Raw genomic sequence first — 15128 nt, 5'->3', positions numbered from 1 at the left:
TCTTTTACTGAGAAGGTCAGCGAGCAGCCTTCGCTGGCGAGGCTGTGGAAGGTCTGTAGCTGTGTTGGCCTTCACAGAGATATTGCCATATCGTTACGTTCTGCTCCTTAGGTACGTTATCCACAGAGATTGTTGTGTCTGTAATTGTGAGACCCCTCTTTATTCATTGCTGAGGTCTGAAAAAGGGATGCAACTAAGACGTTCTGGAGACTGGAACAATCTAGCTGGTTTTTGGAGGAGTGGAGCTTTCTCTGAGCTGATTCTGTCCTCTCTATGGAAAAGGATGCAAGGATTTTCCTTTTGTCACTTAAGGGCTAGACTTTCTAGACTTTTATGTCCAAAACTAAAGAGCTTACCGCATGGAAGTGTTGTTCTGGCTTGGACTAACAAAATCCTAAACGAAATTGGCACTGAAGAAAACTACCTGCGGTAGATTGCCATCTTCAGAACTTGCTTGCCCTGGGTCTGTCCTTGCCCTTCCTCTCATGGTGCTGGTTATTTTTGTTCTGTTACAAAATCAGGGTGGCTTTGAAGTGGTTGGTATCACCAAACTAGTCTAGAAAGAGTAAGCTTAAACTACCTTTTGCTTTATTCGTGTTTGGTTTTAACTTCCCAAATGTGGGAAATGGCTAGTAAGGACACAAGCAATGGCGCAGTTGTTGCAGAAGGGGCTTTGGGGCTGGCAGAGCGAGGGGCCAAGTAAGAATTTCACAGGTCTCGGGCCAGAGCCTCTTTGGAAAATAAAAATGAAAAAAATCGAAGGCAATGTTTGGGTCTGGACTCCTTTATTTTTTGCTAGCTTTACTTTTGAAGTGTTTGGTCAGTGATAGGACGCGTTCAGCGATGTCTTGTCAAGCAGGCAGTGCCAAATAAAAAGGAAATGTGATCTTTTCGCATATTCAAAGTATTGTGGGGGTTGTGTAGGCTTGTAATAACCAACGGTGCTGCAGCTCTTTGTTAGCGGGCGATGCTCCTGCTTGAGTGAGTTTTCATTAGAAAGACTGGGGGGTTTTCCCTCCCCAAAAAAAAATTTGCAGAGGGGGAGAGCACAGTAAAACCAGCCTGGCCAAGCATGTCTGAAACTTTGCTAAGCCTAGTTTTTTACTGAAAAGAAAAACTGGAAGTACCCCTGCACTTTAGAGCTCTTCCCGTATGGGAAGAAAGGACGGGCTTCTCTGCAGACACCCCCTTATCACTGGATCACCGAAGCTCTTGCTGTTTGTGTGTGATGTTGGAATGTATGGGCCCGGTACACTGATGGAGTATTTAACGCTGATCTGTATAGATAGATACGAAGATGATTTCTAACCTTGAGGAAACTCATGTTGTGCAGGGCTTGATCTTATCCCACCATAAAAGCTTACTCCACTGTGGTCTTTGTAATTCTTCCCCGGACACGTACCCAAGACCCCGCCGGTGCTCACACCGAGGTCACGCTCTTGCTGGGCTCCCTGCAATTTTGGTAGCAGACTCCTTTTTGGATCTTCGCTTTGTACAGTCACAAGCGCCGAGTAGTCCCGTGCTTTGCAGGAAGATTTGTCTTTGTAGTCTAATCCAGTCACAAAAGCCTGGGCTCAGTTCAGAGACTTTCAGACAGTTGATTCGCACAGCAGAAGAAACCGTCCTCTCCAGCTCTCGGCTCCGTGACTCTCCTGCTGCCTCATCTATAAACTTTTAACGTGTGTATTGCTGACTCCCGCATTAACTTCTTGCTTCCAGCTGAATTCCTCAGGGGTAGAGTTTCTTTCACTAATCCTACCTACCTAAGTAAGATGACCCTCGCCATTAAATACTTATTTCTCTAGGGTGGGGGGGATTGTGCTTATTTGCAGGCCTGATTGCACTCAATTATATTTATCTGAATATTAAAGTTGCTTTTGACTAGACTGTCTTTTCTGCTGTTTCAGGTGTTAATGGAATGAAGGGTTGCCCGTCCTGTAGGTAATTGTTGCAGGGCTTTATATTTTAATTGTTCTACTGGCTCATAATTGTAACTTTCTTTTTAATGAAAGGATTTTGAGTGAATTTTATTGCTATTTCAATGAAATTGCTTTCCCTCCTAGCATCCTCCATATTTTCTCAGTTGTGTTTTCTTTTTTCCTTTGTAGTTACATTGAGAAGTTTACGGACTTTCTCCGTCTCTTCGTGAGCGTCCACCTACGAAGAATTGAGTCCTACTCCCAGTTCCCCGTGGTTGAGTTTCTGGCACTGTTGTTCAAATACACTTTTCATCAGGTACAGCCCTGCGACGTCTTTTTTCCTTGCTCTGCTCCGTTGCCTCGTACAGCAGGGCTGGCTTGTTTTCCCCAGTGAAGTTGATACCTACAGTTAGCTCAGAAAAAAGCAACTAACTTCTCTTACTGGCACATCCCCAGTAGCACTGGGGACTTGGAGATGGCTTAATGTGCTCTTGGATTTAGTTGGAGACAGCAGTTATGTGTAGTTACCATGCGAGAACAACTTGGTGTTTAACTTGGCTTCCGCTTTTATTTTTTTGCTAGTGCTTGGAATGGAGAATGTTGTTTGGAAAAATTTCTCTGGCTTGCTTGTTTTGTGTTTGGGGGTGCTTTTACTTTCTCCCGAATCTGCTGCTTTTACCGTATCTGCTGCTTTGCATGTAACTTCTAGTTTTAGCGTTAAAAAACCAACCCTGTGGCTTTAGGTGCATGTCACCGTGCTGTAGAAGCTGTCACAAGGCAACTCGGCCCTATTTCCCCCCGCATGTGAATAATGACAAGCAGGTTTATAAAATGCTAGAGGCTGATGCAAGCCGTGGGATGGGTTAATGCTGAGACCAGCCTTCTAATTCCTGGGTTCCCACCCTCCTGCTAAAGCTCTGGTTCGTATTTTAACAGCTATAAATCCCTCCAGTGACCTCCTAGAAATTTTTCAATAAAGCAATAAAGTTCTTCTTATGGATTCAAGCGCACGCTAACGCGTATTTTCATTGTGTGAAAACAGCCTTGCCATAGCTTGCGGTACTCATTGTGAATTTTGGTGTATTTCAGCCTACCCATGAAGGTTACTTTTCTTGCTTAGACATCTGGACGCTCTTCTTGGACTATCTGACTAGCAAAATTAAAAGTCGCCTGGCAGACAAAGAAGCAGTACTCAACAGGTGAGCAGCTGGGGATGCTGGCGGGAGGTGACGGCTGCAAAAAGACTTCATGGTCACCATGGAAGGACTGTGAGAAATAAGCCGTTGTTTACTTCAGCTTCACGTGGGGTTGAGTCCTTTCTTTTTCTAAAATTGGAAAGCATAACGAGTGTAAACTTCAGTGTTTCACACTCACTCGAAAGAATTCCAACTGAGCATGTTAGGGCAGAAAAACTGTCACCTACATATGTTGTGTGTGAAGCTAGCAGCCAGCGGAAGAAGGCTTTGCGGTCCAGAATAGAACTGTGACACGATTTAGCTAATTTTAGAGCACATTTTAGTACCTATTAGAGGAGGAGACCACAAAGTTGCCTAGTAAGTGTTCACACAGCTCACGCAGCTGTTTAATGAATTAGGAAATTTTTTTTTTATTTAATTAGGATTTTAGGGGGATGTTTAAATGGAGGATGTGTTTCTGAGCAATACTGATGAGACTGTGTTTGAGAGTTAAAAGCTCCACTTTAAGCAGCGGTTGGCAGCTCTTCCTTCGTAGGTGCTGTATCCTGAAATGGGCGACTCTTTTTGCCGTTTTAAAAATCTGGTGAATATACTGGTGTCCTTTTCAAGTTCTGGAGGCTTGAAAGTGCCCCGGTTTATGCCATATTACGTTCTGCTCAGTGCAGAAGGAAGCTTCTTCCCCTTGAGCGCACTAAATACACGTGGTTGGTTTTTCAAAGGCAGCCTGGCATTGTGACCACAACGAACGAACCAACATGGAACCAGCTTACACCAGCCAACTCTCTTCCTTTCAGCATGGCAGCTGGGGGGTTTTTAATTTCTCAAGGAGTGTTTGCATTTGAACTTTGTTGTAATTTGTTCCTGATTTGCTGCTTTCTGCCTAACGCTGTTGAACTCCGCCTTGGCGTTCTGCTCCTCTTCTCCATCTCGCCGCTGTGCAAGTAGCGTGCGTTATCTTCCCGTCAAATAGCTTGTCGTGGGGAAAATTGAAACCAACAATAGCCGTCGCTCTAGGAGATACGTCAGAACTCTAAACAAACAAACAAAAAAAATCACATAAGCGGTTGAAGCTTGTACTGTTTTGTCAGAACTGCCTGTCCTTGGTGACAACTCGTGTAGCTACAACTTCCTGCGGGCTCTCAGGCGTGTGAACGCTGCGCTTTGACAGGCCGGGAGTGGTTACACCGCAGCAGCACAGCTGAAGTTTCCTGTTGTGTGGTTTATGCACTTTGCATTTTGTACACATTACGACTTCTGCTACTGGATAAGTTACCAAATCCAGAGTTACGTCATCTGGTTATGGAAGAAGATGGCAATTCAGCCTTTCAGCGGCTTAGTGACACAAACTGACTCCTCTGACACTCGGATTGCATCATGCTCTGTTTCTCTGTTAGTGTACGCCAATGTCTAATTTTCTAACCTAGTTTCACCTAGAAAAGAGCATGACTTTTTGTGTCAGACCCCAGCTGTTTTGAGAAAGGAGGTTTCTAAAACAAACAGTCAAACCAAACCCCCTCGAAAGCCCCAAACTTTGGCGTTGTGTCACCAGGAACGATTGCATGCCCAGGTGGCTCTTGCGCTGATTCTGCTACTTGGCGTTATTCTTAGGTGATGAATGAGAAGGAGGATCTTCTGCGCTCCTGAGAGGTGAAAAGATACCTTCAGTGACGTGCCTTTAGTGTTACGGTGCAAGTGGGAAAAGCGCTGTCTTTGTGTCAGAGGACAAGGCCTTGAATTCGTTTACCGACAGCGTAGGGAAAGAGGACAGCAGAACAAATAGCCTCGGGGGGGTCCCCTTTGGAGGCAGGCAGCAATAACTCTGCCCTGGTTCAGCTGTTCCTCATTCGCTGCCCAAAAAGCGGAGCACCCGCAGGCTGCTGAGGAGCAGTTGAGCAACAAGAGGCTGTTGGTGCCTCCTGATCGTGTACATTTGCTATTATTCCTGGCAAGCCACTCCTACCTTTCCTGTTTTGAACTCTTGGGCTGCTTCTGTTGATAACAGTTCTCCCTTTCCCTTGCAGAGGTAGAGGGCTATCAGATATTACCGAGGCTCTTTCCTTGCAGGGAGCTTGTGACCTGAAACGACACGATACTCTTAATTCCAGGATCTGCTTGGGGCGTTTCCTCGACAAACCTGGAAAGCTCTTTGCAGCGGGTCGTTTTAAACTGTCCTCTGTTTTACGTATCTTCTTCGCTGCCAGGACTGTGGGCGCAGGAATCTCTGCGGAATTCTTGTACCAAACTCCTGCTCTGTTTTCTCTGCGGTTGTAGGTACGAAGACGCCTTGGTTCTGTTGCTGACAGAGGTGTTGAATCGAATCCAGTTCAGGTATAACCAGGCACAGCTGGAGGAGCTGGATGACGAGACACTGGATGATGATGTAAGGAGCAGAGTTGAACGATCTGCAGGTCCAGATGTTAACTCTTGCACTGGTAACACCTCAAATGTCTTTCCCCGAGCTTGTACTTCGGAGTGCAAGCAAGACAGCTGCTTCTTCATTCCATTCTTTGTGGGGTGTGAGGTTTAAAGCAGCATGAGATGCTTTTAATGAAAACGGACAAAGTCACGCTGAAAGGATATGACCTTTGTTTTTAACTTGGTTCTTATGGGGAAAAAATATAGATACTTCTGTTCTAATTATCAGAAGCATTAGGTGCCCATGTCTGGTTGCTTTGGAATTTAAATGCTGAAATATCTCTGAGACAAAAGCTTTAAGCTGTCTATATTGTTGGTGCTTTCAATTAAGCTCATTTCTCCTAATTCAGTACTGGTAGACATCACCTCGATACTGATAAATGTAAAAAAGGAGTAGGTGGCCGAAACAGATGAGACCAGAGCACCGGAAGGGCAGGTTCTGCGTAGCGGATCCTTGTCACCTGAGCAGTAGCTGTGCTTTAGGAGCGAACGCGCGTGGCTTATCGCTCCGGGGGAACACGCATGCACTCCCAAGCGTGGGTTGGCAAAATTATTCTCCATCGGGTGTCTGGCAGCGTGTGAGAATCATTAAAAGCAGTATCTCTTCAGTATCGCTGTGCCCGCAACAGCCAAGCTCTGGAAAGGAGCTAGCTAGTCCTAAGCATCCGTCAAGACCTACTGTTCTCCAAAAAGCCGTGTGCTGTGCTCACCTTGGTGTTTCTCCCCATAGCAGCAGACCGAGTGGCAGCGGTACTTGCGCCAGAGCTTGGAAGTGGTTGCAAAAGTCATGGAGCTCTTGCCAACTCATGCCTTCTCCACGCTAGTAAGTACAAATCCAGCCCGAAAGTACAGCGTGTGAAATGAGCACCAACTGCCGGAGTTTGTTACAAGCTGTTTGATAGAGGCCACGACGCCAAACAAGTAGGGAGAGTTGTTTTTTGGATGCAAACACTTGGCAAGGAGGAGATCAGAAATTGAAGGAAGAAACTTGGGTTTTTGGCTTTGTCGAATTCCTTGGTGTCTTTTAAAGAGGGTACTTCAGTGAGCATCCGAGTCCTACTTGCTGGACACTAAACTCTTTAGAAATTCCCATCTTTCAAAGTGTAAATATTTGGCAGCAGTAAGGTAATAAACAGCACTGCTGTTTATCTTGGCCTTTACATTAGCAGGCAGCGCTGCAAATTGGGCAGAGTGGGTCGTTATTAGGGTTTTAAGGAGAGTGAAATCTTTGTTTAAACGAAAGGCTAGATACAGGTGCTGAAAAGTGCACCTCGGACAACTGGGAATTACATCTGATAAACACAGGTAAGTGCTTCTCTCCAGCTAGTGCCACTGCCGTTGCCAGAATCGGTGTTGTAAAAGTTGCCTGGCTTTGTAGCGCTGTAATGGTTTTTGAGGAGGAGATCTTGAGGCTGTAAGCCAGCGGAGCCCAAAATTCCGAGTAGTTGGTGCCTTTTCTCTGGGTGAGAAGAAAAGCGAGTATGGCAGTGGGATCTCAGACTTATTAATTCTGCTGGAGATACTCCATACCTAGACCTCTGAACTGTATTCCCAAAAAGCAGAGAAAACTGAGCTGCTGCAGAGGCAGAAGATGCCTGACCTGAACTGCTTTTTTAATTGATATTTTTATTTAAGAAACATTATGGCTGAGCTAGAAGCATATTACTAAAATCTCTGAAGTAGTGAGCAAAATGGTCCTCAGATGAAAGTAGAAATTCCTCTGCAGCGTGGTGGCACGGCACAAGTCAGCGAGAGGCAAACGCATGGGGCAGCTGTTGCCGAGACATACGGGTCATACGGCAAAGAGCATGTGGCTTCCCAAAGGAACACATTAACATGAGGAATACTACCTGTTTTTTTTAAATAGTTCTCCTCCTGCAGTTACCCAAAGGTGCTCTACTGTTAATTAGGCACAGCCTGTTAGGAACTTGATGGTGAGTGCTTTCCTCGAGCCCCGTGTTAGGTCATTTTTGCGCCCTGGATAATCTGGGAGATGCTCAAGCCGTTCCGTGTGCTCTCGTAGCAGCCTGCAGCGCTGTCAAATGCAGCAGCTGGTCTATCAGTAGCAATTAATGAAAACTGCCGTTACTCTGTCCCACGCCGGGCAAGGGAAGGCTGCGGTTCCCTGTGCTGATGGATGAGAGAACTTCCATAAAACCAGCTACGTCCAACGTGGTGACTTTGCCAGTAGAAATTCAGTAGAACTGTGCCAGGCTGAAAGAGTTGGAAAATACTCCTTCAGGTGGGATAGCTGCAAGGGAAAGGCCGGTGGGTAATTTTGTCCTGTGTGTCTACAAATGCATTCAGGCACGAAGGAAATAACCCCCCGATAGGTACCACTGAAGCACCTTGGCTGGCCGAATACAGCTTGGAAGGCTTTTTGGTCTCGGTTTGTCACCCCCCCCCCACCATGGTAGTGTAACCTGTTGCTTAGCTGAAGTATCACCAGCATGAGGCATGTCAGCCCTGAGCAATGGCGTTGGGCTGACGCTCTTTTCCCAGACCAGGTTGCACGATGGCTGGGGCGTTTGCTCCCTTGGCTGGTTTCCCCATGGGGCTGTTCTTGATGCAGCCGGCAGAGTGCTGCCGTTTTTCCCTTCTCTGCTCTGTTACAGAGGCACCAAACTCAACTTCGGTTCAATATTTTTGACAGCTGCGTTTTGAGAAGCTGATACTTAAGGGGGAGGGTGGGTGCAGCGCAGGCTTCCTGCGCTCCAGGTTCTGCCTTTCCCCTCCTGTTCGGTCTGGGTTACGCATCCATCGCCGTATCCATACTGGTGGCGTGCTGTGCCATCGCTTATACTTGACAGACCGTTATCTTGTTAGGCCGATTGCTGGTATTTGTGGGAAAAGGAGGGCTACCACCAGAAGTGGTGATCTCTGTTGTTTTCGTGACGGCTGTCGAGATGTGAGAAGCCGTGGCGTGCAGGATCAGCCCAGCGCCCAGCAACTTGCCTTCGCTCCAAATGGCTTTTTGAAGGCGCTAGGGAGAAATAAGAAAACCGTGCTTTAACATCCTAAATCACGTTTATTTCTCATCTCTTCTAGTTCCCAGTTCTGCAGGACAACTTGGAAGTGTATCTGGGTCTCCAGCAGTTTGTGGTCACGTCAGGGACAGGTAATAACCACCGTCCAGCACTGCAGTCCTCACTCTTTGAAGAGCTTTGTAAAAACACTCTAGACCCGCTTTGGTGTTGCTTCTTCCATATTCCATTGAGGATCTGAACACACGCATGGTGTCTAATGGCTCGGTAGTCAAACTCCGATAGCAGAGAAAAATCAAATAATGTGATTTGGTTTTTTATTGCTATGGTTCTTGCCTTGTTCTGGTACTTGAAATGAAGATACCGTTGTGTGTTAAGAACAACTCTGCAGCACCAGGTACTACATGGAGGGATAATGGTTATTTTTCCTCCCATGAAGCTTATGTAAAGAAAGCTTATGCTCCTGTTTGGTTTGGGCTCAAATCTGGTGTGAAGCTGTCATCCACAGGAGCGTTTTTATTTAGGCTTGAATTAAGACCATTGTGAGTCAATGAGAAGACGAACTACTACATTGAGGATGTAGTGGTATTTTCGGAAGACTTATCTAGCTGGTGTTTGAGGAGCCTTCATGTATGAAGTAGTTTAGAAAGATACCAGTGCTCTCAAATGAATTAAAAGCATGAGCGTAGCTTTGCTCCTTCCTGAGAAATAAGGAATTAGTGAGATCTGTACAAGAGAAGATTGTAGCTAAGGTTATATTTAAGTTTTCTGGTATGACCAGGAAAGGAATCTGTTACATCTTCAATACTGCTACGCGTGGCAGAATGGTGATTGTTGAATACACAGCTCAGGAAGAAATGCTTTCAATTTTAGGGTCGTTTCAGAGCTAGGGTGAGCAGTGTGTAGGTTTTTTATGCTGTAGCGACAATCTGTATTGGAGGCTGTTGCGTGGACTGGCTTGTTGAGCTGGTGGCTCAGAAGTAGCATCTCAGACGCAGCCGGGGATTCAGAACTGGGTGGCACTGCGCTGGTGCTGATGGTACATAATGGCAAGCTTGTTGCTGAAAACTTAATCAGAGATTAAATACGGGCAGTGGAAAGAAAAACAGACTTTTCTTTGAGCTGTCGTGTTGCAGGACGTGTTTGCTTTTTTAGTAAAAGGTCTGGAATGTTTGGAGACCAGGTATAGGCAACCGGGACAATTGCGTAGGTAATATGACTAGCAGAGCTGGTTATCGGTGTGTTTCTTGTGTCTGAGAAATATGAGAGCAAAAAACCACGCTTCAGATCAGAAGCGAATGCACTCTCGTGTTCCAAATCTGCTGCTGCCAGAGCGTTTATTGCAGCATAGCCAGCAGAGGGAGCGTGAGTAATGACCTTCTCCGCAGAGCTGGCGTTGGTTTTGATGTCAACGGATAACCGAAAAGGCTCCTGTCTATGTAGGTAATAGTATGAAATAGAAGAAAATACATGTATAAGAGTCTGGAATAGTTGGTACCATCTGCTTCAGCCTTTAAAGAGGGATTTAGTGTGCGGCAGGGGGAACAGTTGAACTTGTCTTCCTCAGTTTGAGTATCTCCGTCACTTGGAGAATGCTCCGATTTGAACTGTGACCCACTGCCGAGCTAATTTGAGAAGAATGCTTGTAATGTAATTAGAATAAACTTTGCATTTCCTGTAGCTTTGTAATTAGGTTTCCCAGCCCAAAGAGCTGCATTTATTAGTCACAAGGTTATGTGTTTTTTCTTGCCCAAGGATTTTAAAGTATGAGTTTTCAGACTGCTGGGCTCTTAGTCGGTGGCTATTAGCACAAGTGATTATTAACACTTGGGTCTTTTGGCCCCATGGCTAATGAACCATGATGTCGTTTCAGGTCACAGGCTGAACATCACTGCCGAGAACGATTGCCGTCGTTTGCACTGCTCCTTGCGGGACCTGAGCTCCTTGCTGCAGGCCGTGGGTCGCTTAGCGGAATACTTCATTGGGGATGTGTTTGCTGCCCGGTTCAATGATGCTCTTACAGTGGTGGAGAGGTAGGTGCGGGAGGGGGAGCTGCTGTCCCTTCACCCCGACAAGGAGCAACTGTCACCCCTGCAGTGAGTGTGAAAACCAAGGTCTCTTTCTGCCTCCCCTCGTTATGATTAAGTTGAGATGCTGAGACCTCAGTGGCCAGAACATGAATTGTTACGTTCATCGGCGTGAAGTTTCCCAGACAACTGTCTAAATCCTTAACCAAAGAAATAACTAATAAGAGGGATTAAATAAAATTAGCCACTTGACAAGATGGAGGTGCTTTGTTTTCCAGCATCTGCATTTGTGATGCAACAAAATGGGACGTAGAGTCTGATTACTTCAGAGTTGTATCTCTCAAAGCTAAATCACCAAAATCTCTTTTCTTAAATGAAAAGCTCCGTGGAAAACTGAAAAGTGAATGTCATTTGATTCTTGGCCTCCAAGAGACTTAATTAGCACATAGTTGCAAATTACAGGTTTTCAGGGCTTTACACAGCTGCCTCGGGTATGTTTTTTCATTTCCATGCAGGAACATCACACTTTTTTCATCTTATCACAAGCAATGAAATAGACTCCACTCGATTTTCAACCAAATGGTCTGAATCTTGTCTATGTATTAGCTAAATACTGACACAGGCGTGCCAAGAGCTGCATTCAGATAAGATGTTTGAGCGCATTTGTACGGGTGTATATCCATCTTACAGCCCCTTTATGCTGCCGTACATGTGTTTGCTTCCAGGCTGGTAAAAGTAACGCTATATGGATCCCAGATTAAACTGTACAACATCGAAACTGCAGTACCATCTGTGTTGAAACCCGACCTTATCGATGTGTGAGTATGAAGATACGCGCTGCAAACGATTTGTGTCCGAATTGGGTACCTCCATGGGGTGGAGGAAGCGTTAGATCTCCTCGGTCTGGTGCCCTCACCCCTTGCTTGGCAAATGTTCTGAAAAGCGCATCTCTTTTAACTGTTGAAGATCAAGGCTGCTGCCAGCGTTCGGGACCGCTGGCTCCTCAAATTGATACGCTCGGGTTATTTAAAGAAAAATATATTTGTGATCAGCAGTAAAAATGCCTGTTATATTAGCTCCAAAAGCAAACTGTTATTCTGCCCTGCCCCCTTAGTTCTTTTGCAGGGTAATTAAATGAAGAAGTGTTATAATAGTGGTATTATAAGAAATGGCTCCACTGTCAGTGTGTGGTTCCAGTTTCTGGATTTTTTGCTATCTAAGTCAGATCTATAGCTCAGGCAAAAGATGTTTTTCCTAGTACAGGGTTTCAAGTCCTTGGCTTCCAAGACAAACGTGTGCCTTCCAGCTATGCAAGCCAGTTCTGAAACAAATGAATGCCTTCGATCCAGAAGCTGACATTAAGTGTGAAATCTTCATGCTGCTGGTAACAGAACACGGCTCTGACAGCCTCTTAGGGACCTTCCATTCCTAAGGCTGTGTAGTACAAACCTGTTTCCTACCAGCTGGCATTTTGTGAGCAGAATTTAAGGTTGTCCTTTTAAGCACATTGCAATTACATGTGTAGCAGCTCCTTGAAAAACCCCCGCTAGATTTCATCATATAGTTCCCCGGATTTCTCCTAATAATCCCAAGTTACTAGCGCTGAGTTTTGTGCAGGTGGTGTTGTTTTAATGACCTCTTTCCTTTTCTCCTTTAAAATAATTTGGGGAGGTGGGGGGGTCCATGATCTGTTAGTGAGGGGTTTTCATACTTTTCTCTGGCCAACGTCCCTGAAGAAACCTCTGATCCGTTTTCCAAAGCTAGCCTAACAAAGGTGCACTGTCGGACATTTGGAGGACACCTGTCTGGTCCCAAAGAAATGCCCTGACTCAAAAACCTTAATATATGCCAAAAGTATAATTATAAAGTATAATTATAGTCAGCCTGCCAGTTGATTATAACTTGACTGGATCAATTTATACCTTTGGCTTAATACTGTTGCTCAGTGGGTGAGTCCAGTTACAGCACACCTTGAGTGTACAGGGTCCAGGACAAAAAAAAACCAAAACAAAACCAGTTTTAAAAGAAAAAGCTGCCAACTTTGTCTGAGAATACCAATATTCTCTCCCAGTGTGCTGTCAAAACTGCCTGCCGTGCTCAGGGCTTGTGCCCTCCTGCGGCCGTCCTGCGTGCGTACCTTTTATCCTGCGTACTGACCTTACCCTTGCTCTGCTCCTCCACAGCCACGCTCAGTCCCTGGCAGCGCTGCAAGCCTACGCTCACTGGCTCGCCCAGTTCTACAGCGAAGTCCACCGGCAGAACCCGGAGCAGTTCATCTCTCTCGTCTCCACCGCTCTGGAGGCGATCACCCCCCTCATCAGCTCTAAGGTATCTTCGTCAGCGCTGGGCTGAGGCCAGGCTCCGTCGAGAGCAGGAGACCCTGCAGTCCTGTTGTGTCGGGGTGTTTAATGGTCTGCTCTGGACCACGCTGTGGGTCCTGATGGGACCCAGAGCTGGATGTCTGTCTTCCAGAGCCACAGCAGATGTCTCATGTGAGGTTAGACCAAGAGCAGTTCTAAATAGCACTGTGAGGCTAATATGAGAGTAAGCGACTCACAGGCATATAGAAATTCAGTCTAATGGCTTGAAAGTGGGGAAATTTCTCTCTACCACAGTATTAAGGGAGCTGAACCTGTGCTCTGATTGGCAAATAAATACTCCAAACTGTCTTGCTTGTGAAAACCTAGTAGTGGTTGTCTGTCTGACGCCAGTGTTGCATCCTGTGGTTCTGGGCGGGGGGGGGGGGGGTGTTGGGGGGCAGCCTGACCGCCAGCCCGCTCTGTTTCAGGTGCAGGAGAAGCTGCTGCTGTCTGCGTGCCACCTCCTCGTCTCTTTAGCCACCACAGTGCGACCGGTGTTCTTGATCAGCATCCCAGCAGTCCAGAAGGTGTTCAACAGGATCACGGACACTTCTGCTCAGCGGCTCCCTGACAAGGTGATTTGTCTCAAATGTGAAGAATGTAGGTTAGGCGTTAGTTCTTACCGTAGCGAGGTATAACCTCAAAAAAGAAAAGAACAGGGTGGGGGGCGAGGGCAGCAGTTATCTCTGTACTGTGGACATCCAGGAATCCCAGTGATAGATTGTCAGTAATGATCTATTTCAAGCAACAAGCAGAAGGAAAAAACACAATTGCATCTCTTAGATGTTATTCCCGTCTCGCTTGGTGACGCAGTCCTTGGTTCTTCATCGTCTTTACAGTTCAGGCACCTTGATTCTGACCTACATAAAGTTTTCTGTGAAACTTAACGTTAGCATTCCATGTACCTCGCTCCAAGTTAGTTATCTATACTACAGAAGTACTGAAAAGCCACAGTGGAGGCTGGAGTATGTGTATGTATACACGTATATATGTGTTGTGTGCTGGCATGGAGGCATGAAGTGCCGTACAAGCATAGAAGCTTAGTGTGTGAACCAGACAAGGAGTAATGAAAGCGGTGGCATCTTTGGTTTATGAATATGAAGAACAGAGACTTACCGTTGCAGGGAAGGGCTGACGGAGCTGGGAGCTGCTTCCAGCCCTTAAGTCATGAAGATTCGCTTCTCTCTTACCTCGCAGAGCTGTTTTCACTTGGGCTCATCTTCTTCATTCTTAACCAGTGAGCACTGCTGACGTCGTGGGCAGCTGTAAAATGTCACTGGACAGTAGGGTTCTGCTCTAGCGTAAAGCTGAATAGGAAACATGGTGAAACTTCGTCTTTTTGCTTGACGTCTCGTTGCTTCTAGGCCCAGGTGTTGGTGTGCAGAGCGCTGTCGAACGTATTGTTGCTGCCCTGGCCAAACCTTCCGGAGAGCGAACAGCAGTGGGCGGTTCGTTCCACCAACCACGCCAGCCTGATCTCTGCCCTCACGAGAGAGTATCGCCAGCTGAAATCCAACGCCATCTTGCCACAGAGGAAAGTGCAGCTGGAGGACAGTAAGTACCAAGTTTCTTGGTGTGTACTGTCTCCTGACAGCAGACAGGCATCGTTAAGCTGTTCTTCTAATAATTACTTTGGCTGAGAAACTGTATTTAGCATATAGGGAGGACAGGAAAGGAGCAATTTGTCTTTTCTTTCCTTTTTTAGAGACCCTTTTGTGGGTGGGTGAAGGGCAGTTTCACCCCAAGTTGCCTGTAAACTCTTCCATCAAAGTACTGTTTTCCGCAGTCGTGCAGGGAAGGTGGGATCGAGTCTGTGATAAAACTTGGAAGCGCAGTGATTGCGTTAGGAACAGTTAACAGCCTAATGCTGGGACCGCCACGCTACAGTATTGGAAACACTGACTGGAGACCGTGTTAATGAAGATTATGGTTATAAAAACTCAAGGGGAAACTAAGAATTTCTTACAGACTTAGGAAGTAGCATAGAGGGTGTATATATTTAGGAGGAGGGCCCTGAACTGGTGGGATCCAGGCACCTTGGGAAGTTTCTGTGCATGTTTTGGGTATGTGGGTTTTGGGGGGGTTTGTTTTTGGGGTTTTTTTTCTTTGAGAATCGCTCTAAAAATCATTTGGAAGAGAGGGCTCTTGGGGCTGCTCACGAGAAGAACATCAGCAGACAGCTCACAGGGGTTGAACTGGGCCAGTTAAGGTCTCCCAGCGTTTGGGT

At 46.2% G+C, this 15128-nt stretch overlaps 1 protein-coding gene across 2 annotated transcripts in view; it reads left to right on the top strand.

Annotated features, from left to right (window-relative positions):
- XPO6 (exportin 6) overlaps positions 1 to 15128 on the top strand; it is a 59331-nt gene that overhangs the window by 35243 nt on the left and 8960 nt on the right. The window contains exons 8-17 of one of the 2 annotated variants that reach the window (XM_063343611.1): positions 2109 to 2235; positions 3009 to 3118; positions 5387 to 5495; positions 6264 to 6353; positions 8579 to 8648; positions 10388 to 10547; positions 11267 to 11359; positions 12725 to 12869; positions 13330 to 13476; positions 14266 to 14455. In XM_063343611.1, coding sequence (XP_063199681.1) covers positions 2109 to 2235; positions 3009 to 3118; positions 5387 to 5495; positions 6264 to 6353; positions 8579 to 8648; positions 10388 to 10547; positions 11267 to 11359; positions 12725 to 12869; positions 13330 to 13476; positions 14266 to 14455 — 1241 coding nt within the window. Of the gene's footprint in view, positions 1 to 2108; positions 2236 to 3008; positions 3119 to 5386; positions 5496 to 6260; positions 6354 to 8578; positions 8649 to 10387; positions 10548 to 11266; positions 11360 to 12724; positions 12870 to 13329; positions 13477 to 14265; positions 14456 to 15128 lie in introns of both variants that reach the window. The other variant, XM_063343610.1, reaches the window with a different exon arrangement.

This window comes from Chroicocephalus ridibundus, chromosome 8, assembly GCF_963924245.1.
Source record: "Chroicocephalus ridibundus chromosome 8, bChrRid1.1, whole genome shotgun sequence".
Taxonomy (NCBI): Eukaryota; Metazoa; Chordata; class Aves; order Charadriiformes; family Laridae; genus Chroicocephalus; species Chroicocephalus ridibundus.
Note: the sequence above shows the minus strand (reverse complement) of the source record. Positions and strands in the feature narration are given on the sequence as shown.